The sequence below is a fragment of the Seriola dumerili genome, unplaced genomic scaffold (genome assembly GCF_002260705.1).
Source record: "Seriola dumerili isolate Sdu_G_001 unplaced genomic scaffold, Sdu_1.0 BDQW01000468.1, whole genome shotgun sequence".
Classification (NCBI taxonomy): Eukaryota; Metazoa; Chordata; class Actinopteri; order Carangiformes; family Carangidae; genus Seriola; species Seriola dumerili.
The window spans coordinates 4,204,475-4,229,014 of NW_019174723.1; the positions used below are offsets into that span (position 1 = coordinate 4,204,475).

The following is a 24,540-nucleotide window of genomic DNA, read 5'->3' on the forward strand; positions in this document are numbered from 1 at the left end:
AGTGATTGATTGTGTTACTAATAACAGTAATGATGATTCTGTTTGATTCAAGTGTCCCAGTAAGTCATGACAGTGTAATGGCAGACACATGAACAGGACTCGGAAACTGAAGCTAGTAAAAAGAGTTCAACCATCACCATGATTAAGTTTTTTTACACCTGTGCTTTTGCTACTGTGACATGTAAAATGTCGTCTGTGAAAAAGGCCTGTTCTCAGGCATATCTCCAGTTTTCCCTTCCTTAATAAAGCATGTCCTTTTATAAAGCTAGTGGGCATCATATGTTAAACAGTAACAGCAAATCATCACGTGCAAGTCGTTTTATATTACAGTCTAAATCTGCTTCATTGTCGATAAGGACTACACATGTTTGTGTTTTCTGTTGAACACGTCAGTGCATATGATTACACTGATGATGTTTGACAGTCAAAGTTGTTTTCAAGATCTGTTTCTGATTGTGCATACAGCAGTTGAACCTATTAGGAGTCACCTATTGTTAACCTTCATTTTCTTCTCTTTAGTTACCAAGGGAACTCTGAAGAGGTGGGTTGCTATGTGGCTGGCCATCCTTTATCAAAGGGAAATTGCTACTTCGAGGTAAGGCACAATGACAGTGATGCTTTAAGTCAGCATCTGACATTGTTATTGTAACTGAGTTCTGCAAGACCTGACTGTTTGCTCTTTGATATTTTTTTTTGTGCGTCATTAGTTGACATGATCACTACAAACTGCTATCTCTGACTTTGTTAGAGAGAAAAAAAAGCAATCATTCATTTTTTCATTTTGAAATGTTTGGGGTGGTCACAATATGATAGGCTTACCACATACCATCGTCCCTGGTTGTGCTCAAGATTGCTTTTCCATCCAGCCAGCAATTTTATCCCCTGGAATCCCATTGCAGACAATTTTCTCAACTTCATATTAAATTCTGAGTGCCCCCCCACAGTCCCAGTTCACCAGTGCAAAACCACTACCTCAAAAATGTCCTAGCTGCATTGGAATGAGGGATAGGGTGTGGGTTAGGTGGTATCTCTGCACACAAAGATTAGTCTAACACACAATGTTTTTTCAGTAGACTGGCAGCAGGAGAAAGCATTGGACATTTATTTTAGCAAAGCTGACATGCTCTTACAGTACGTATAATAGTTCTCATCCATACAGTAGAGCAAAGAGAAAGGTATCTTGGTGATTTAAAACAGGAAAGTTGCAAGAGTTCAGTCATAAATTAGGTGCTGAGGGCTGCAGTGTCTTATTTATGAGCCAGCTTATTTGTGGATGGTGCACGTCATAGTAGGCCTTGTGACGTGTAATAAAGAGACTGCAGGTGAGGCAGGAATACTTGTCTCAGTTTTTAGGCGTGAGGAGGAAACATAAGGCTATACATTATCCAGTGAACCCACGTCATTCTGCTGGGCTGGAAATAGACCCAGACAGGACCACACAGCATCAGAGTCCTGTGGCAATACCAAGCTCCCTTGAAAACAATTTACTTCTTCCACTATTCTTTTCAGATGCTTTTTCTTCTTGAGATGAGAAGCATCATTTCAGACATATGTCACATTTCAGATCTGCTTCACCAAGACTCTATACAAGCCAGTAATGTACTTTGACATTATTTCTCATGGCTGTGAGGTGTCCCTGATTTATAACAGATGTGACATTTCTTCTAAATGTGATTTCAAACTCTCATCTGAGCTCCAGATCTCTCTCTCTCTCTCTCCTGCCTTAGCATGCAAATCTTAAAGACAACACTGGTTATATTTAAATGAGAATCACATTTGGAGCCTGATAGATCTCACTGACATTTAAACAAGTGGATTTTAGTGAGGCCATTACCCAGAGTTTTATGCTACGTTTTTCTCTGCTCTGTGACGCACATGCTGTCAGTTTCCCAGATATCTCGAAAATTTGGGAGCATTTATTCTCATAAAGGTCAGGCTTCTGTCGACGTATGCGTCACTGCTATACTCGTGTTTCTCCTCGTTCTGCTTTCACAAGGAATCCATTTACTTCTCTTGTCAGTGCTGCTGCACTTTCTCCGCTTTTTCTTCATCCATCTTCTTCAAGTCCAGCTGAACATCTGCAGCATTCCACTTGTTTTAATAGATTTATTTGAAAAATTAATATCAACATAACTGAACGGCTCATCAGTGATCACATTCCTGCTATTTCCCAATCTAAGTATTCTCCCATGTTTTTATAACTTTTATTCGGACATTTGTGGTATTTTAACAGTTCGGGTGTGGAAGTCAGAACCTGCCAAGGCAAAGAATTTACTTCTTAAACAAAGCAAAGGTGTAATGTATTATCCTTAAATTGGCAGACTGGAAAGGAATCAGGCCTGGAATTTTTAGTTAGGGAAACCCACGAGGTTTGGTTTCACGTGCTGATAGCTGTCATGCAGGAGCAGTGATTTTGGGGTCTGGGATGAAGAGAGAGGTAAATAATAAAAGAGGTGGGTAAATTAGAAGGGGTAAAGTGAGGAATAATACAGAAGAAGAAAATGTAGCAGGGTGAGAAATGACTTGGAGAGTTCCCAAACAAAGGAAGGAAACAGATTTAGACACATAACGGATGGGGTTATTCTCCTGTATTGCCTGCATTATCTTTTACTGAATTCTGCTGTGTCATTTTGCTGTGATTGGGCTTAGCTGGCAGGCTGCTGTTATGTCTGAGGGGAGGAGGTGATTGTGGAGGTTTTCCTCTGCTGCCATGTGGGTTCTGGACTTTGGATGTGCTGGTACGTTTTCATTACTATGATTATTTTGGCCAAAACCATTACGGTAAATGGTATCATCATAATAATCATCAAACTTTCCTGAAATACTATTATTAGTGCTAAATGTAGTAAAATTACTCCACACCATGATCGTTGGATTTGATTGGATTAAACCGTACCTGACAAACTGAATCAGTGAACTGTATGTTGCAACTTTGTTGGACTCTGCAAAAGAATTAACATCAAATACACTAAAAACCATAAACACACGCAGGCTGTTTGTTTCAAATTTAAGACAGTTGACTTGAAACTGCTTTCAATGCAGTATCTGTTTGTCTTAGATTCAACGCACCCAATGACATTTTTATGCCTCCACGCTGGTGACAGCTGTGGCCAGAGGCGTTATGTTTTTGGGTTATCTGTCTGTCCTATTCTTGTGAATGTGATATCTCCGTAACGCCTCAAGGGAATTTCTTTAAATTTGGCACAAATGTCCACTTGGACTCAAGGATGAACTGATAAGAATTTGGTGGTCAAAGGTCAAAGGTTACTCGGACCTCTCGAAGTGTTTTTGGCCCTAACATAATAAGAATTAATTTGCTGATTCTGGAAAAAAAAAACAGTGAATACTTTTTATTAAATTCCTTCACAGTCTTAACTACATTTATTGAAGGAGTCTGGACAGACATGGATGTAAACTGCAACCTGACTGGTTGACAGAGGAATACAACTGTGAGACTGTAATTCTAATTGGGGGTTTATGATCTTACCCATCCGTCTAAGACTTCTGGGGAGCAGGAACATTGTAGTAAGAGTTTTATGCTTGATGTTAATAGTTTAAAGGTAGAATGTTAGAACATAAAAGTGGTGGAAATGCAGCAGTTATACTGTCCTGTGTTCTCAGTGCTCTCTGAAAAAGGCATTAATCATGGTATTGACGGTAATAGAAATCTTTGGTGGTAGTACTACCTTTGGAATGATTCACTGCGGTGTGTATTAAAACTGGTGTACCAGCACATTTCTACTCTGGACAGCTGCACAGCTGTGCAGAGAGTCAGACTCTGGGCATTTGGGTAAGACCCACACCAGCCAGACAGACTGAGGGTCGACAGGGACAGAGATTTACTTGTTGGGAGGCTTCCTTTCCTGAGTTGAATTTTCCATTGAAGGTGCAACTTGGTGAAGCTTCTCACAGTAAAATATAAAAGTTGTGTTTTGATTATGGTTTGACTGTAACTTCATGCTATTTTAAAAATGAACCTTTTCATTCTGACCATGTACAGAAGTAAAAACTATAAAGACCTGCTCCATATGTGGAAGTGAGTTAAACTACTTAACTGGTGCCACAGTCATTGTTACAATATTTTGTGTGTGTGTATGTGTGTGTGTGTGTAGGTGACGATAGTGGACACAGGGGTGAGGGGGACCATTGCTGTGGGCCTGGTGCCTAAATTCTATAGGCTGGACCACCAGCCTGGCTGGCTGCCATACTCTGTAGCTTACCACGCTGACAACGGCAAGTAAGTAAAACCACAGTCATCTATACATTACAGTTCAGCATTGGTTTCTTGCATGGTTTGTGAAAATGGGTTGTGGCCTGCTGCTGCTGCATCCGCACACAACCGCAGCAGTAATTCCCTGTATGATACTCCTCAGCTTGTTCTCACTCTTTCTTTGCATTTTACACCAGGTTAAAATACTTGATACAGGAATAATGGCTCTGAACCTTGCATGTCTCAGTATTGTTTGTACAGCTTCAGCTAATTATTATATTCATACATTCATTTGAGTTTCTTTTTTATGATTATTATTTTAATTATTATTTTTTTTGTAAAATTACCTTAGTAGAAAATAAATGTAGTAGAAAATCATGAAAAATGTTGCCAAAAATTTTGTTAATTTTCTGATGAGCGAGTAATCGACTAATCAACTAATAAGCAGTTCTACTGGAAGTGCTATGTGTTGAGCGTCATGTTTAAAACTAGATTAAAGTTTGTGGTTCACAGTGTGTGGCAGTACCAGTGTAGATGCCTCCAGCGTAGGAAGTGCTTCATATTTCAGCATCTGATTTCATCTGTTGATAGCACCACTGCAACACTAGACAGGTGTGCTGTACATAATCAGGCCACATAAATTACTGTAATTATAGACCTAAAAGTGTGTGTGCATAGTTTTATTCACTTTGTCATTAGGTGTGATGACGGGAAATTAGGAGGAATAGGAGGGTATTGCAGAGTAATCATTAATAGCCAAAGTAATCTTGTTTACATTCTTTTATTCACTTTGTGAAAGAGAGCAACAGTTGTGGCAAAAAGAAGATTGCAAAGTATGTGAAATGATACAGAGAAAAATAAAATTACCAAGCTTGTTTTCTGCCTGATATATGCTGTCTTCATGTACAACAATCTCTACTGCCAGTGGAAACTTGCAGGAGAAAACACAAGCAGGAAGCTGACCAATGACAGTTCTTGCCCTAATATGTAGATCTATTTCTGGGGGGTGGGGGGGTGCTAATTACCGTCAGTGTAGCCCACACATAAAGGCTTCATTGCTACACCTTAACCTCCTAAGCACAAGTATAAATTCAGCTTCAGGATCAATCTGAAGGATTTTTATCTCTTGTTTCCTGTTAGGTTATACAATGGGAACCCTGTGGGTCAGCAGTTTGGGCCAAAATGTGCTCGTGGTGACCGCGTTGGCTGTGGAATACACTCAGAAAATATCGAAGCAGGTTTTACAACAGTCTTTTTCACCAAAAATGGCAAAGAGGTGGGTGTTTTAGTATAGTGTTGTCTCTGTGTCTTTTCTGTTTTTGTTTACGTTTCTTCAATCACTCTTACATCCCTCTCCTATCTAGGTGGGCTCAGTGGAGGTTCCTGTGTTGGCGGAGGGGCTGTTCCCTGCTGTAGGGATGCACTCCATGGGGGAGGAGGTGAAGGTTGACCTGCAGGCTGAGTGGTTCCTGGAGGAGGACGATAGTATGATGATGGTTGACAGCCATGAAGATGACTGGGGCCGGCTTTATGACGTCAGAGTAAGCGGCACGGTAAGAAGCAGAAAAAGTCCTTATTGTTGTCCTCACGGTTAAAGGAATACTCCTACATTATTTATACGCCTTACCGAGAATTACGTCAGATCAGTATAAGTTTCATCTCTCTTCGTTCAGAGCAGCTCTGTGTTTAGCCTAGCTTTGTGTGCAGTTTGCAGCATGTTGCATTTCTTGGAACGTAAGCGATGACTGTCTTGCTCTCACCAATAAACAGCTGGATTACTGTGCTAGTTTTTGCTAGACGCAGTTCCAAATAGGACTGCAAGTAGCAGTTAATCTGTATTTTATTTCTTAATTCTTTTAAAGGAATCTTTTGGCCTGTATAATTTTAAAAACAACAAATGCTTACTTTATTCTAACCAGTGGCCAAGCAAACTACAAACGATTAATTCATTTGAGATAGAAAAGAAAACAAATCTTACTCACTGTTGAAGATTTGAAGACACAGTATAATATAATACTCTATAATCTGTAAAATTTCCCCAGTTCACTAAACAATTATTCTATTAATCACTTTGTTGCTATTTTCAGAAGTGTTGAAGATAATGGTGTAGCATGGTCATATATGGTTGGTTAAAATAAATGCCAGCTGGTTATTTAGATTCCTTGTGGTGGGAGACGGTATGTGAAGACAAACAGACTTCATATATTCTGTGTGTTTTTCTTGCATCTCTTTTGAATGGGATAGATTATATTGGGGCTGATCTGTAGCTTGTACTTGCATGGTTGTTGCCAGCTCCTCATATTTGTTTTGTGCTCCTACAAGATCATTCATCTGCCTGTTCTTTCGCAAATCCCTCTTTGTTGACAACTGTACTTAATGCTTGAGGGAAATCTCCAGTCACTTGAATTTGAATTATTTTGTCTCAGTCGCTGTGTGATCTTGCCATGACTGGATTTGGGTCACCCTTTGGAGTGTTTTTGCAGATCGCTTCATGACATCAGCTCAGGAATTTTTTCCTCGAGTTCTGTAGACACCAGGTTCAGCAACAAGATAAACAGCAGACTCTCAGTGAAGACGTTGAGTCCGTCTTTCATTCCTGCTTTGCTTCATCAGAGTTGGGGATTATGCAACAGTTTGGCAAATCTAACTTCAGATCTTAGGAACACAAGCAGGCTAATACACTGACTTTTTTTTTTACAGACAGATTTAAATACAGATAAATCTTCAGCTGTGTCTAACTCAAGGCACCTCCATCAGCTTCTGGTTGCCGGATGTGGCAGAACGGTTGCCACATTGTAATCATTTTAATTGCAGTCATAATATGCAATCATAATTGCCCTTTGTTATTATACCATTATACACCAATTAAACTGAATAAATTATAATTAAACCTAATTCACACAACACATTGCTTTTGGTTTTCTCTTGTTCTGTCACTCAAAGACATGCCCACACACACACACACACACACACACACACACACACACACACACACACACACACACACTATTAGAGTTGTGTTTCTGGTGACCTGATAAATATATTTACCTTTATTTAATATATTCTCCATTTTGGCTCTGTGGTTGCACTTTCCTTTACCTGCTAGACATTTGACTTTTTATCAGCCAGTCACTAACCCTGCCTGCCTCTGTTGGTGCAAAGCTGAGACCTGATATAAAAAATATTGATTAATGCAGCTTTCACAGTGATAGTGTGACATCTCTCTCATAGTTTGATTTCTCATCTTCAAGATAATTCAAGAACAACAGGTTCAATACACTGACCAGAGAAAAAGATACACCTGCATTGTGTTACAGTGCAATATAACAGTCTTGCAGTAAATACAATTTCAAAAAATGTTTTGTTGTAATTGCAACTTCATCGATGTGTTGCCTCATTTTTTATAGTGGCAGTGTTATATTTGATTTCATTATAGTGAAAGGTGTTTCTAATATTTTGTCCACTTTATTTACATATACGGAGGAAAGAAGTAGAAACATCAACATGATTAATTCAACAGCACCACAGACTACAGCCTCTAAAATGACAACTTGAGTTAAATCTCTTCTCCTCTCTAGCTCAGAGTTCACAACAAATAAAAAGTATATGTTTCATAAGGGCAGTATTACAGGACTAATGTATTGCATTACATTGCACTCTGCAGGGTATTTTATTTTTCTGTTCACTGTAATTACCTCCTGCAAGCCTGATCAGGTTTGTAGTTTGTCAGTTGTGTCAGATCTGAGCAGTTTTTGATCTGGAGATGCAGCAGGTGAGGTAAGGCTACTTGGAAAGTTTTGCCTTCGTTTTGTGAACAGCATTGGTGTCCGTTATGCTCCTATTGTAGTGGTCTTTGTTTCAGAGCAGGAAACACAAAAAAAGCTTCATTCATAGATTAGCTAATAGCAGTTCCTCTTCCTGATGGGCCTTTTTTTTTTTTTTTTTTTTACATCAAGTACTTTTACTTGTCACTTGTCAGGAAAAGCACAGGTTTTACTTATAACTTTAATCAATGTCTATTGCACTATAACTATGGATGTAGACACATAAAGCACTGGGCTTTTGATACTGGAAAAAAATGTCTTAACATGATAATTATGAAGCAAGATCTCTCGATGTAAGAAGTGTGTTTTTTATTCTTTGTCTGTGAAATTGAGATTGTGCTGATTCCAGCAGTGTGTATATTGTATCTGCGTCCTGATTTGACCGATTTATGACTGAAAAAAAGGGGTGCGAAAGGAGTGCCAAGTAATTTTATTTTTCCTCTTCACGATGCATCTACCACTGCACTAGGGCAATTTTCTATGTTGCCTATATACCACAAACCACCACTCCCTGACCCAGAAGCATAAATCCACCACAACTCAGCTAAATATGTTTGCTGTCATGAGATATACTTCTCTTTTTGGTTAAATGTCAATTATATTAGATAGACTGAAACAAGACTGAAGGTGTGTTCAGACACAAAGTGAAGTGAGTTCTTGCCTCGTGTCACTCACAAATTTGACCGCTGGACTGTTTGTGTTTATTCACTCCAAACAGCCAATGTAGAAACTGTACGGTAGCTAGCGAACAACATAGATACCGACCACGTGTGTGGAGTTGTGTTCACATCAGCTTATCACTGAACTCAAAACCTTCCATTGATTCCAGCTTGTTCTGTTATTTCCTTCCAGTCTCTCGCCGCAAGTTTTTCCTGCTGAAGTTGAAACATTTTCAACTCGACTCACACCGACATGTTCTTGTGTTACTTCATGCTGCACCAAGAAAATTTGTGTCTAATCGTGTCTTTCCATTCACTCTGTGTGCAATTGCGCCACATAAAATTGTAAAAGACTCTGGGTACCATGAATGTCTGTGATAAATTTCATCCTGATCCATCCAGTAGTTGAGATGTTTTTCCACCAAGTGGTGCACCAACTGACCGACACAGAAACATTAGTAATGATAATGCTAATAAGTCACTTTGTAAAACAGCATAACATTTATTTTCCATCTTTGCTTCAAGCCAAATCCAAGAGTTACACAGTGATTATTACTGACTGATATCTGGACTCGTTGGTGGGCGGGTTTGTGGGGTAGAGTTCAGGTTCAGGGCTGTTTTCTCAGACACAGACTAAAATGTGATTCAAGGAGTTGGCATCAGCCACGTGAATGGAGTTCATTGTTGTCAACAACTTTGTCATCAAAGATATCCCAATGCTGTATTCCCATCACTTTACATTAGTGAACTGTAACACCTTTGTTCTGTGTTAAGGTGTGAGCTCTCATCGCCCCCTCCTTCAACTTCAAAAAGTAACCACAAGACTACAGGCAGGTCTCTCATTGACACCGGGTGAGATGAAGGCCAGGCTGTGTGTGGGTCCCGTATGTGGTTGCGTGATAAACGTGTCTATCCGCAGTTGCACACAAACATCTGACACACACACACATACAGTACCGAGGCCATCATCTTTTCAGAGAGTAGATTGCTGTGGGTGAGAGGGATGATTCAACCAGCAGTCTTGCTCTCCGTCTTTCTGTCTGTCTCTCTTTTCTGTTTTTCTGGACCAAGGAGTGGCAATGGCACGAAACGTGTTGCTAGAGCCAAGTGCCTGGCAGTCCACCAGGTTGTAAAAATTCAATAAGTGGAGTAACGGGACTCTAAGGAATCTTTTACTCTTTCTCATGTGGTTGGAGGTTTTCACAGCTGGGGCGCTCGGCTGCGTGGTCAGCTCAACAGTCCAGCAGTGATTTCTTTCTTTTCTTCACTTCTCCTCTCTCCCTTTCTTTTTAGTTTTCTCTCATGAGTAAGTAACCATTAGCCTCCAGATGCACGCTGTGGTCACCATTGTGAGGGTTTTAAGCGGGTGATAATACTCAAACTGATAAGGTTGTCAAGTTCCGACAAGTACACCCTGAAGTCAGGGAAGGGTGTGGGACAAAGTGGTAACAGTAGCTGCTTCCTGGAATGACAGAGAAAGTTTGGTTTGAGGAGCAACAAGCAAAAGAAAAGAAAAGGAAAGTGTGGCAGAGGAAATGAAAATATAGGAGGAGAAGTAAAGGGAAAGAAGAGGTTTGTTTTGAGGGTTAGAGATGTTTGAGGAGCAGGATTAGAATGAGGTAAGATTAGACTTTAAGAGCAGAACATTATGTTGGCCACAAGGTGGTCTCACTTAATCTCTGTGTTGGTTTTGACTTCTAATTCACTTCATTGAGTGGTTTTAACCAAGTTTTCCAAGTGTCTTTGACCACTCTCCTCTCCTCTCCTCTCCTCTCCTCTCCTCTCCTCTCCTCTCCTCTCCTCCTCTTGTTTTTGTTTCCTCTCCTCAATCCTTCTATCCTCTCCTCCATCCTTGTTTCTTCTCCCCTACCATTGACTCCTCATCCCCTCTCTTCTCCTCTATTTTTATCTCTTTTTCTACATCATTGATTCCTCACCTTCTCTCCCCCTCTCCTCTTCCTTATCCTTCCTTCTTCTCCTCTATCCTAGTTTCCTTACACTTATTTTCTTTTCCTCTATCCTTGTGTCCTCCCCTTTCTTTTCCTTTTTCCTCCTGTTTCATCCATCTATACAAAACTCTTATGTATTTCAACAATGTTGTAGTTGTCAAGCCCATAGCTGGGAGGTGTATATTTTAAGAGGCATGGAAACATTTTTCCTCCTTTTCTCACACGTGCAGCCTGCATTAGACATTTCCAGTCGTGGTGGTTTCCGATGACTTACGGATCTATCGTTCGGTTGCCATAGATGAATTACATCTCTCTGGCTCTTCTGCGGTTTGTTTCAACCAGTAGCACCTCACAAACATTTGGTCAAAACAGTGGAATAGTTTTTACACGTTGCTATTTGATAAGTGTGGATAATCACTGTTCCGGATGATAGCTGTCCTTACTGATTGTTAAAAGGAGGGGGAAAAAAACAGGGTGACGGAAAAGATTGCTGCAAGATAAATGACTTTTCTGACTGGTATGCTTTTGATGAGGCAGTACTGAGAAGTGCAAAGCCGCAGAATGCACGGAGTACAATGGTGACGGTAGTGACTTGTCTGCAGCTAAGTCGTTCCCTTTGTGAACTGTTTACATTACAGTTGGGGGGGATGGCCACTCCTGTTTAGATAGGTGGGTATCTGATCCTAGATTTCTGCCCACTATCATCATACCTACCTTGCCAAATATTCCCCCTCCTGCTCTTTTCTATCTACTGATGTGTTCATCTGTTTTATAACTCTCCTCCCAGTTCATTGTCATCAATTATTGCATTTGCATCTGTCATCTTGGTTATCCTTGAAGCTGCTCTGATGAAGTTGGTAAGTTGTTTTTCACTGTTTTTCACTCTGGCAGCCTTAATTTTTATTTCGATCATTCTTTATTTTGCTACACACTTGTTCCTTTCAGCTTTTTTTTATCACCAAAATGAAGGCCATTTGTTCTGGGTAATGAAAACTCTCCCCTCATGGTTCTATTTGACTGGAAAACTGAAGTAAATGGAGTGGATTTAAGTTAGAGAGCCTTGCCCTTGTTTGCTGTGTTTTGTCTATGAAAAGTTTCACTGGCAGCTAGATTTAGAGAGCAGATTTGTCATTATGCAAAATGAAAACAAACTTTTAACACTCAACTTATTAAATCTCATAAATAGCGATACCACATGAAATAAAGGAATATCTCTTTGCAGTGTGATTGAAGTACATTGAGTGTTAATCTTACTTCTATTTAGTAACCAAATACCTAATTTAACAATAAATAGCTGCTAGTGTTTTAACAGTAAGAAACATGACATACTGTTCTTTATTATATTCTATCAAATTTTGTCAGATAGATAAACTAGCAGCACTGCATGCAATCACAGCCTCAAAATGACAAAAAAAAAAAAAAAACGCACACACTCCTCTCGTTCCCAGTTCTTCTTTTACTGCACGTAGACGTTAACAATTTTGGGCTGGACACCAACAGAAGGAGCCAGCCCTTTAAGCACAAATGTCTCTGACTGAGTGACTGAGTGATAGAGTTGTGTGATCAAGTTACACCATTGGTCAGCTGAATGGCATGTGACTGAGTCATTAAGTTGCAGCATTGGTCGCGTGTTGAAGTTTCTCCATTGGCTGTTGCTCTTTCGAAATGAATTGGCACAAGCAGTTTTTTTTATTAGGGAGCGTTTACAGCCTGCAGTGTTGCCAACTTTTACATGTTTGTTGCTAGATTTAGCTTTTCAAAAAAGAACCTAGTGACAAATCTAGTGGCTTTCACGAAAACCATAGCTACTTAGACATTCGCCAGTACTGCCCTGCGAGCCAGATGTACGTCTCTATGTCTCCTCTGCTCAGTGAGTGGCAGAGAGACCAAACACTCATGTGTTTGGTGATTTTGTCAGACGACGTTGTGGTTATAAAAATCTGGATTTTAGTAGAGCAGCTAATGTAAAAAAAACATGTAAATTAGAAATTCTTTATTGGGAATTCAGTTGTATTAAAATAGTGTATATGTGAGCACAGAGAGGAGGAGAAGCAAACAGATAAAGAGCTGAAACCGGCTGACACTAGGCAGAATGCAAATACAATGTGATGATGTAGGTTGTTTACAGCAGTTCCACAACAGCTCCACAACGTGCAGTCCAGCTACATACTAGGTTTGACCTAGTCTTCTTTATATAAATACAATGTTTCAAACATAGATGATGATGATGATGATGATGTTCAAGTAAACCTTACTTACCATGACAACATGAAAGTGAAACTTAGGAATGCAACATAAAGGCATTAATAAAACACTAATAATAGTACACTTGAAGATGTGTAAAATTGCCAGTCACTCAGACAGAGAGCCCTGCTTTATTATATGACAGTAGAGAACGCTAAGCGCAGTCATGTGTGCTGCTGTTGTGACAGCCCTCTTTCTGTATTTTTGTGGTGGGGCGCGCAGTACACTTGGAAATGAGGTTGGATTAAAAGAATCCATTATCATTATCAACGGGTGTGTTACAGGCTGGAATGAGTCAGTCATGACCATTCACATCACCTCCTCTCCTCCCTTTTTAAAAACAGTAGTACCATGATGCCTCCAACAGCAGAGAAGAAAAAAATGTGTTCTTATTTGGGAAGCTCATAATTCTGCCAAGTTCAGTAGATGTCTCACTTCAAGATGAATTTCTGGACATATTGAAAAACTGGCCATCATTATTTTTTGTTAACTCTGTCTACAATGATGCACAGATTTATCTTAAAAAAGGCATCCATATAATAAGCACACAGACTAATGCTATCATTTAGTGCAATAAATTAAAAGCAAAAACTTCTCTTATTACTGTTTTAATTTGCATATTGCAAATCCACAGTAAGTGGTGGTGTGGTAGTTTCACCAATTTGATTGCTGGACTCGTTTTGAAGGCCCTGGTTATTCCCTATATTAAGAGCCAAATTATTATTAAGAGTGCAAAACTTTAGCTCAACTTGAAAGACTTTAAAATTATACAATTGTGTCCGCAGCTCCAGGACACCAGAGTCTTCAAGAGGCAGAGTTATACCAGACAAAAAAAAGTTTTTATGTGGACCCTGTGAGTAGAATACAGGAAGTAAACAGCATTCATTTTGTTTATTGATTAATTGATTTTATTCATAGAAATATGCCTATTGTGAACAGGGACCCTGGTTGGTTAATTGAGATATTGTTGAAAAAACAACACAAACAAATAAACTGTGTAAAAAAGATTAAAAAAACAGCTCATGGGACATGCGTGTCCCGACATCTGTATGGATTGTTATATTTGATAAGTGTAAGTGTAACAGTTCTGTGACATGGGCGAATGATTGATGTCAAAAAACGCTTCAAAAAATGCTTTCTGTGCAGATTGCCCTGTACATAGGGCCATGTGTGGTGCCCTGCCACAGTTTGACCTCGCCGGCTACAGGAACATAAAAATTCTATAATGAAATGTTGATTCATAAAGTTGTGGCACATTAGTGGACAAATGCAGCTGCTGTTGTTAGTTATGGTGAAGCGAAAGTCTCACAAGACTAAAAGGTTAAGTTTCAGAGGGATTTTTGATGCTGGTATATTATCAGTAATTTAGTTATGTTAAAGTTATTAATTAGTAAACAGGATTAATCAATAAGTATTTGTTTTGAAAGATATTTTTTAAAACACTAAATGTAATGCTCTTTTCAAACTAATCTGACCTCTTGACTTCAATAATATTACTTCATCGCACATACGCTGAGGAATTTATGTTCTCTACCTTCGTCATGACCCTCAGTGGAAGGTGTCTTAGACAAACACAACATGTTTGATAATCCACATGAATTATGTTTTTTTTTTTTTTTTTTTGCTTGCCACCATGCTCCTCCTCTGCTGTTTTTCTTGAGAGGAGAAATTTGGCTGGCTTTCCACTGCGTACGTGCGGCTCAGTATGAACACAAGCCTCCAATCCTCTGCCTCCTGTTGTCACAGCAGTCGCCATGCCCACCAACTTAATCCCCTCAGCTGCGGATGAGCGGGCCGACAAGTAAGTGGACAGCACCTGAGTCTGCAGTAATCACTTTTCCCAAGTGCACTGGCGCTTCCTCACAGCACATATCGCACGTTCACTCCCTCCCCCTCTCTCCACCACTCCCCTCCATGTGGAGATTAAAACTCTTCAGGATGTATGTATCTTACCCTCTGACACATTTTCTGAGCTGTGGACGTGTTCAAAAGTTCTTAAAACTTGGCCACATATTGCAGTATCCACTCTGAACATCTCGTCTTCTGCTCCAGCTTCAAGTTTATGTGATCTTGAACCACACCAGTCATTGTCAAGATTGTAGTAATCATCGTTGCTCCACTTCTCGTTGTACCTTTTCCAGCTGCCAGAGCCAGCTGTAGTACCAACGCCCCTCTAAAGTTGCCTGCTTCCTTCCTTCCTCTGGGAACAATAGTCATGAATCCCAACATGACACTGCTCTTGGATGAAAGTTCACAACTTTCCCATCAAGTTGTTGTGGTTGCAACCTCTCAGGCCTAGCAGTGGCACCATCATGGTTGGCTCCAGTTCTCTGACCTAAGCAGCGTGAGAAAAGAGGAAGCTAGGAATAACCTAATCCAAGGAAAGTGGACGGACTGAGTGGAGGCCGGCTGTGGAAGAGTGGACCTGCGTCACTCACAATGTCCGTTATGGTTGACCCAAGGGGTGAAAGGGAGTGCTGCCATAGATAACTATGACTTAGGTTTTCATTTGTAGATCACTGTCTGATTTCACCCGTTGACGTCACCACTGCAACACAAGCCGCTTGCATTGTTCATGTTCATTGTCCAGGGAGTGCCATGCTTTGATTACAGTATACACCAAAAGTTTGTGTGCCCAAATACTGAATGAAAAGATGACTCCCAGTCTCTTTGGCAGGAGAGAAATTTTCCAACATGATAATCACAAAGACTTTGTAAAGAAGAAAAAAATGAACTATGACCTGACTTGAATCCAGCAGAACAACTTGGTGAGGTAGAGCAACAAAACCCAAAAGAGAAGCTGAAAGAAAAAAAACATCTGTGGAGAATGGCAGAAGTTCTGCAGTGTAATGGCTTTCCTAGATGTGTTTCATTGATAAGAAGACGACCACTGAGAGTCTTGGATCAGCTTCCTTAACATTGTATTCACTCTCAACATTGTAATCACTCTCATTGCATTCACTCTCACTGGCTTCAGAAACTTCAGAAACACAAGCAGCCCAAGCTGAACTATCACAGTTGTAGTGGTCCCCACATGTGTTTTTGATGCTGCCGTAGCCCCGGACATCTACTAACATTTTTGAGAAGGCGCGTGTCGGCCATGGTGTACAGCGTAACTTCAGTGTTTATGCACATAGCCATTTGAAGGGTGTAACCCCTTAACCCAGAAGTTGAATTCGATTTTAAAATCCGTGCTTTATCTGCATCTGTACTCTGGTTGTTGGCGTTTGTCACCAGAAGATGACACTGCTCTCCTTTTATCCACCTCTGTATTGTTCTCGTCATTTCTCCTTCATTGGCTCAGCTTCATCCTTTCTTGTTTTCTGAGATTCCTTTTCCATGTGTTCACAAAATGACTACACTCTTTATATTGCTCAGTTTTCACAATAGCTTTTGTTGAGATTCCCTGATATATATATTTTTTTCAGCTCTGGTTGTAAGCTTCATTACCCTGGAGATTTGTACAGAGTGTGTGTGTGTGTGTGTGTGTGTGTGTGTGTGTGTGTGTGTGTGTGTGTGTGTGTGTGTGTGTGTGTGTGTGTGTGTGTGTGTGGATGTGTGTGTGTGTGTGTGTGTGTGTGTGTGTGTGTGTGTGTCTTTGAAGGGGGGGTACAAAGCTTTTGATGTAAGTAGTTATGTTGTTAATACTGCATTGTCAGGTTGAGAGCAGATGAATGATATTATGGCTGTAAGGGAACTACATATAAGAAGAAAACAGTTAAATGTATATTTTGTCTTTGTTCTTCATCTTTTGTTCTTTGGTCTTTGTTCTGGTTTTTATCATTGTATGTGATAGTGTGTCATGATGAAATTTTTAAATAACATCCACTTTTACGTTTACTTTCATTCGTGGCTTAGTGTTGATTTTCATGTCGTCACCTTTTCTGAATATGTTTGAGGAAATAAACTCTCTCACCTGAGTATATATTTTGTCTGATAATTTCCTCAAACATAATTCCTCCAGTTATCTACATAATGTATTTATCAAAATATGGATTTTATACATCCATTGGTTTTATGTTACACTTTTCACACATAGGAAGGGTCACATACTGTATCCTCCAAAACTGACGTGAACAGTGGACACCCACATAGTTCTGTTTATATTACATTGGGTGTTTACATAAGCAGCCGTGTTCACACATGTACAGTCTGCGGGGACATACATTTTGGGCTGCACATGGACATTGTACATTGAACCTCGTGGGGAAATGAAGAAATATACATCAGGCGGATGCTCATGAGTATCTGGGAGTGGACAATATAATTTGCGTTTGGCTCATTCCGCAGCTGGAGTGAGTGGTGTATGTTATTCATCAAACCTGAGATTATCCTGAACTCAATTAATTAGCAAACTTTTTTTCTCAAAATGCATTTGAATTTCTTGACTTAAAGGTTCACTGTGGAGTTTTTGACCTCTGGTAGATATGGAGCTGCTGTTCTATAATCACAAAAACACATGTGGTTGAAGCGATATACAGTCCAATTTTTTTTCAAACTGTTCCACTTATGACCAGAATTGATTCATTTAATTCGATTTTCTTCTCAATGCTTCAGTTACATCAGGTAAATAACAATGTCAATGCCTCGTAGCCAGAAATAATATCTTTACAGCAAATGCAACTGATAGCTCAGATCAGTGTGCAGTCTTCTTTCAGTCTCTCCCTCTCGTAGATGCGAGCTCTAGATTCGCTACAAGACAACCAGAGTCAGCTAACCATCGTGAGTCACCACAGTCCCATAAACTATTTTTAGTTTTTTTTTTTAACTATTCACATCAGTTTCGAGACAGTCATGACTCTAGGTGGCTCATATAGCAGCTACGCTGCTTCCTTTAATTTAAAATAGTCTTTTTGTGCACGTTGTAACAACTCAATTTCAGTACAGTTTGCATTCAATACAGATACAGTAGACATTTTACACGTCATGCAGCCCATACATGTACACATACCGTTTAGTGCAAATGTGCATATTTACTGAGAAAACATACAAATGCAAAGATTGATCAATAATGGATTATACAAATGTAAAACATGTCAAAACATTTTTTTTTTATCATTTTATTTCCACCTGTTTTCCACACATTTGAGATAACTCACCAAGATATGCAGTAAGGTGCCAGCAAAGGCAGGGAAAATGACTAAGCAATGATGAATTAAAAAAATAAAATAAATAAAATATACATTTACGAATTGTAATAGAGTAAATCCATTGTCATGTTACGCAATAAGCAGGTAATGGGTGTAATATTTACCGAACAGAGACGTCCTGCTGCATCTTTGTTGCTGCTGATTTTCATTCTGTCCACTCTCATGTTATGGATCAGATTCAGGCTTAGACATGTACAGATGGATTTGAGAAGTTACCATTTCCAATCATTTATGTAATGCCACTTAGTAGTTTTACAGTTTGCTTTCAGAACCTCCACACCGGTAAGAGGATGAGGTGGTGCTCATATGCAGAATGACGCTGGGTGTTGTCCCTCAGCAGGCTTCCAGAAGTAGGCCAATCAGAAGAAAGTGGGATTCTAGGGAGGAGTGGGGGGGTTTAATATTGCTAATATTGCGTGTTTCAGTCAGAGGCTGAACTCAGGGGCTGTATAACAGGCAGTATGAGATAAATTAGGATTTTTTTAAACTATGACTCATGCAAAGCTGCTCTAGTGGAGTCCCGGAATAAAAATATATAGCTGGAAATGAGCATAATAGCTCCCATTTAAATTACTTGGCTTTGCAGATGTTTTATGAGGAAGGAAATGCATTCAACACATTTGTTAGTGATACACGCTAGCCTACATTTTTCTGAACTTTGTGATATTTGGCAAATTCCACCACTGAACTGTGCTTAATGACCTTGTCTTCACTTGTATACTTCACATGTGCCTTGAAGGCAGTCCCAGGAACGAACTACATCATAAGCTGCTGCCTCAGTAAACCTGTTAAATACTCACAGATTTTGAGTGGAAATTTTACCTGCACCTTCATGTTAGTAAGTCTGTAATTCTGAGACTTTTTTGGTGAATCCATTTATTGTGACTTTGGCTCAGATGGAAGCTTCTTTCAAGGTGTAGTACATATTGTTATAAAAGACCTTTCTCATCCTCCTGAATATTGTATTTGTTTCAACCAGCACTAAGATACAACAATATTTTGGCAAGTACAATGAATTTGTTATTCTCTAGATACATGTCTTTTCATCTTTTCATGGCATCCTTTCTCTGGTTCTGTTTAGCTCTTACCCTAGAGTAACGCGGTGTTTTTCTGCAATGTTCCCGTGAAACTGTAAATTTTTACGACTTTGTCCAAATAAATCAGTGCCGGTGGCAATACTTGCTGGCATTAGAGCCACAAGTTAATTTCGGCAACATCTTCCCAGCAGTGGTAATGGTGATAATAAATGGAGTGTATTAAAAGGTGATGAAAAGCTCCACATGGCCAGTGAGTGATGAGGTGTCAGTGAAGGGCAACAATGTGGGTTCTTGGTTCTCACAGGTTTCAACAGAAATCTCACAGGGATGATTGATTAAATTAATCTGAAAAGTGAGTACGTACAGTGCATTTAAAAAGTATTCAGAGCCCTTCACTGTTTTTCACAATTTGGTGAGAAGGGCCTTTGTAAGAGAGGTGACCTGGCTTAGCTCCAGAGAACCTGTGTGGAAAGGAGAAACTTCCAGACGGACAACCATCACCGCAGCACTCCACCAATCTGAACCTCATGGCAGAGTGGCCAGACAGAAGCTTCACCTCAGTGGCAGACACATGAAAGCCGCTTCGATTTTGGAAAAAAGCACCTAAAGGACTCTGACTGTGAGAAACTGTCCGATGAAACCAAGATTGAACTGTTTGGCCTTAGTTCTAAGCCTCATGTCTGGAGGAAAGCAGGCACCACTCCTCACCTCGCCAATACCATTGCAGCGATGAAGCATTGTGGTCGCAACCAGGCACCACTCCTCACCTCGCCAATACCATTGCTGTGGTGAAGCATTGCTGTCACCGCATCATACTGTGGGGATGTTTTTGAGCGACTGGGACAGGGAGACTGGCCAAGGTTGAGGGAAAGCTGAATGCAGCACAGAGATATCCTTCATGAAGACCTTGTCCAGAGTGCTCAGGACAGAGTGGGCTTAAGGTTTACCATACAACAGGACAACGACCTTTAGCACACAACCAAGACAACGTGAGAGAGTGAGCAGCTTAAGCGGAATTCTGTGAAGTGACCCAGCCAGTGCTCTGATTTCGACCCAATGAACATCTCTGGAGAGATCTGAAGATTGCCCAAACCTTACAAAGCTTGAGAGGATCTGCAGAGAAAAATGGCAGAAAATTCCCAAATCCAGATGTGCAAAGATTGTCGCGTCAGACCCAAGAAACTTGAGGCTGTAATCGCTGTAATCGAGTAAAGGGTCTGAATACTCCTGTCAAAGTGATATTTCAGTTTCTCTTTTTTAATAAATTTGCAGTAATTTCAACAACACTATGTTTGTTGCTTTCGGATGTTGTTTCGTGACACAACTTGTTGAGTTTGTGTAGTGTTTAATGTTATAGTCGGTGTGATCACTGTCGGATCACAAAGGTAGTCACTTGCCGTGTTGCAGAATTTTAAACACAGTGTTGCTGCAGGTGGAATGTTGCTGTGAGGCGTGCTGCATGCATCCAGGCAATTATCATCTTGTCTTCTAGCAGTAAATACTTGTTCACCGAACTCCACCTCACTTACTGTGTCAGTGCTATAGTAATTACAGGTTGTGTTTTGATTTTGCATATCGTTTTGGTGCTAAGTGCCTCTTTGAACTTTCTGGCCCAGTTAAACAATGTCAGTCCCTCTGAAAGTGCTTGTGATATCATACGACGCATTACACGTTTGAACAAGCTTAGTAATGAGTGAGTGTTTTGTTTTGGATGGAAATTACACAAAAATTAGTTCACATCTAAAAATGTACTGCTTAATAAGCAAATATGGTGTTTGAGACATTAGCTGTGAATTTACATTTTGATTTGAGTTTGAATGTGTGAGCAATTATGCTGTTTTGAAGTATCTGAACTTTTAATGAATAGGTGGGTGAGTTGTGTAGCGGTTTTGGTAGAGTAATTTACACCATAAACCGTAACACCATTCAGCTCTACTGGATGCATTCAGTACACACATCACCTATTAGCTGCTAGCCCATTAAAAAGCAGCAGTGACAGATTGGGTGTAGCCTGCTGTGGCATTATCGAGGTGGTTTTCAGTCCATTAGGATATTCATCTTGGTTGTCCTGTGCACAAAACAGTGACTGATGGACAAGTCAGATTTAGCTACTGGAGGGCATCCAACCCAAGTGAGAGATGAATTAGAGCAGGGAATCACAGCCTCTGTTCCAAGGACAAGGCCAGCTCATATATTTTCCAAATTAAAGTGGCACATCTTGCCTGTACCGTTCGCATTTCTATGTCAGTATTCTAGTTTTTAAGCACACAAATTGTAAAGATTTATTGTGAGAACAAATAGCAGTGAAAAAGAAATGACTAAGTCCAGGAGATGACAGAAAAGGCGACAGAAATACACTTTTATAATGACCTCAAGAGAAATAAGAAAAACACAAAGAAACAAACCCAAGATAAAACAAAATGTAATGAAAAGAATAAAAATGAAAATATAAATGAAGTAAAAACAAACTAAGTAGCTGAGTTATATGTACTCAACAACTGTTATGTGATGTCTAATCAAGTTAGATTTTGTTTGACAAGTGTGAACCACATAATAAAGAGGAGGTCTTCTAATTTCAGTTTCACCTTTCTTTAAGTTCCCCCATTAGGTGTGACAGGAAGCTGGCAGGACCACTCTCTGGGCGTTACATCTGTTTCCCAGGCAGCAGCTCAACAAAACATGGCCTTGCACACCACCATCACGATTCTCACCACTTAGAATTACAGGAGAGAGAGAGAGCAAGAGAGAACGAGGGTGAGAGAGAGAGAGAGAGAGAGAGATTGTCAGCTATCTCAGTGAGGCATGCTTTGCTCAAGGCTACGTCTCTCTTTTTCTGCCCTCTTGTCTCTCTCCTCCTTCCATTACTCAGCAGCAAGAAGTAAAAAAAAGGTGTGACTGAGTGTTCATCACACGAAAAACTCTTTCCTCCTCTCCCAAAAGAAAAGCAGCTGTCCAGGCATGAAAGTGCAGCAGGTTAAGGAGACACAAAGTACACATGAAAGGACAGTCTGTAACGAAGACGGTGGAGACTAATGCTGAAAGCTCCCTAACTCTGAACAATTAATCAGCAGAGAGCTATAAAGAAACTATAAAGAAATCTGGTTTTGGTTCCAGATTTTCTCTGTTTACATTATTGTAAAAATGCATAACAACAACAGCAACTCTTTACAATATGACACTAAGAGGAAAGTTGGCACTAACTTTCATTATGGTAAATGATCTACAGTTACAAGATATTGCTCTTTAAATCACAAGCTCTTAACAGCCCAAATTTTAAATTATTGCTGCCCAGGTCTACCAGCATTTTCACTACTGTTGAAATTTTCACAGATTAATATATATATGTGTGTGTGTATGTATTCAACATATTTGATAGATCTCAAAGATACACACAATGCGTTTTGTTGATGAAACTTAAGGACAACATGAGTCAATATTTAAATGTTGCAAACAAACTCACAGAAAGGTGTTGTTTTTGTCATTTTTTCATGCCCTCTCTTGTGGTTCACAGTAGAGAGAAAACAGGAAATGAGGGGAGAGGAAGATGGTGAAAATGTGCAACAAAACTCACCTGCTAGAAACTGGGGGTGTTGAGTTTTCAGGGCATCTTTGAAATATTTCTGATTTCCACTAACAACCTCATATTAAATTTAAGTTTAAATGTTGCTGTGCATTCCTTAATGTTTTGAAGGTTAAAACCTGGAAAATACAATATTAAACCAAAGTTTAGGTGATCACAATTGTTAAATGTGGATAAAAGCCAATACTTGTTTAACAGTGCATAGATACACTGCTGTATTGAAGGTCCCATATTATATAAAGTAAGATTTTCGTCATCATCTTTTGTTATATTAAATACTGTATTAATACTGTGAAAGTATCAAAGCGCTCCGTCCACAGAGAAATGCTCACAGCCTGTATTCAGAAACTGAGCCTCAAAACGAGCCGTCAGGACTTCTGTAACTTAGTGATGGCACAACGAAGCAGTCACCACTCTGTCATGCCCCAAGCCCCGCCCACCTTGAACCACCATCCAACCTTGCAGGATTTGGTTTCTCTGATTGTTTGCCTGAAATCTGCTATATTTTTATTTGATCACACAGAAAACAGTCAGCTTTCAGAAGAGAGGTTCAGAGTCTCTCTTCTGATTGGCTCACCGACCTGTTGTTACTAGAGCTTCAGAGAGAAGTCTGAGAGAGGAGTGGCATTTTGGTTCTTAAAACCACAAATATATCTACTTATGTATATCAACACTTGAAACATGAAAATATGGGACCTTTAAAAATGTAATTTTTCACTGGCAGAGTTAAAAAATCATTAGTGTAGGTTGTATTTTCCTTAGTGTGAATGTGGTGGGGATGCAACATGTATTTAGCAACAACCTCTTTCGGTGATCTCTTGATTTACCAAAGTTTATGTATTGTATAATATATAGCTACACGGGAGCTACAGAAGCTCTCAGCAACTAGTTTAATCTATCATCAAGCTCAGAGACTGAAACTTCAGCCTCATTTCTGAGTAATTTTCAGTTTGATGGATCACTAAGCAACAGGGAACAACAAAAATGGAAAATGGTAATAACTTAATTGAGATACTTGACTTTTTTTGACATAGATGTTGAATAACTGTTCCCACCAGGTGTGTCCTTCAAGTGGCTGGCTAGTGAAACGTTGCACACCCAGGTGGTGTTACAGACAGACACACACACACACACACACACACACACACACACACACACACACACACAAAGGCTTGATACATAAGTAATTTTGTCCACCCCCACCTTGTCTGTCATCCTTGCCTTTCAAGCCGGGGGCGTATTCCTCATTGTGCACATGCTCACACATTCACACACATGCACTCACATTGCATGGAAAAACTGCTCAGCCTAAAGGCTTTGTGGTTGCCTAGCTGCCCACCTACTCACCTGTACCCACCCATCTTCACCTGTTTAGATGCTTAAGACCAAAATAGACCTGAGAGTAATTGTATTATCATCGGGTAATGTACGTGCAGTCTCGAGTGGTTGTTCATACTTGTAGAATAGTCCCCATGGGCGGTTCATTGAGGGTTTGGAGGCGTCAATCTATCATGGTGCCCTCTCACTTTGGACACACTTGCAAAAGCTAGTTGCGTGTATAAGTCCTTCACCTCTTGAACAATATTGGGGCTAGGACCTTGCTCAAACTTGATCTGCTGTGACCATCTTTCGTCTCCATTTCAACTATCCCACTTTCCCACTCGCTGAACTGACTGATTAACTACAGCTAAAACAAAGAAAATCAGGAAAATGAACATCAACAAGTAGGTTTACTGAGAAACTCAAAGCAGGGGTACACAGAAATCTTGGGGGGAAAAAAACAAAAACGTCAGAATTTGAAATTACACCTACCTTCCTGCAGCTCTCCCTTCGTGGGCATATGTAGGCGCTATAGACATGCACACAACACAAGCGACACAACTGCAG

General features: G+C 39.9%; 1 protein-coding gene across 1 annotated transcript in view; it reads left to right on the forward strand.

The window, feature by feature from the left end:
- LOC111234969 (SPRY domain-containing protein 3-like) overlaps window positions 1-24,540 on the forward strand; it is a 55,920-nt gene that overhangs the window by 2,681 nt on the left and 28,699 nt on the right. The window contains exons 3-6 of the mRNA XM_022763226.1: window positions 520-595; window positions 4,113-4,237; window positions 5,351-5,486; window positions 5,575-5,763. Of these exons, the coding sequence (XP_022618947.1) occupies window positions 520-595; window positions 4,113-4,237; window positions 5,351-5,486; window positions 5,575-5,763 (526 nt within the window). The remainder of the gene's footprint in view (window positions 1-519; window positions 596-4,112; window positions 4,238-5,350; window positions 5,487-5,574; window positions 5,764-24,540) is intronic.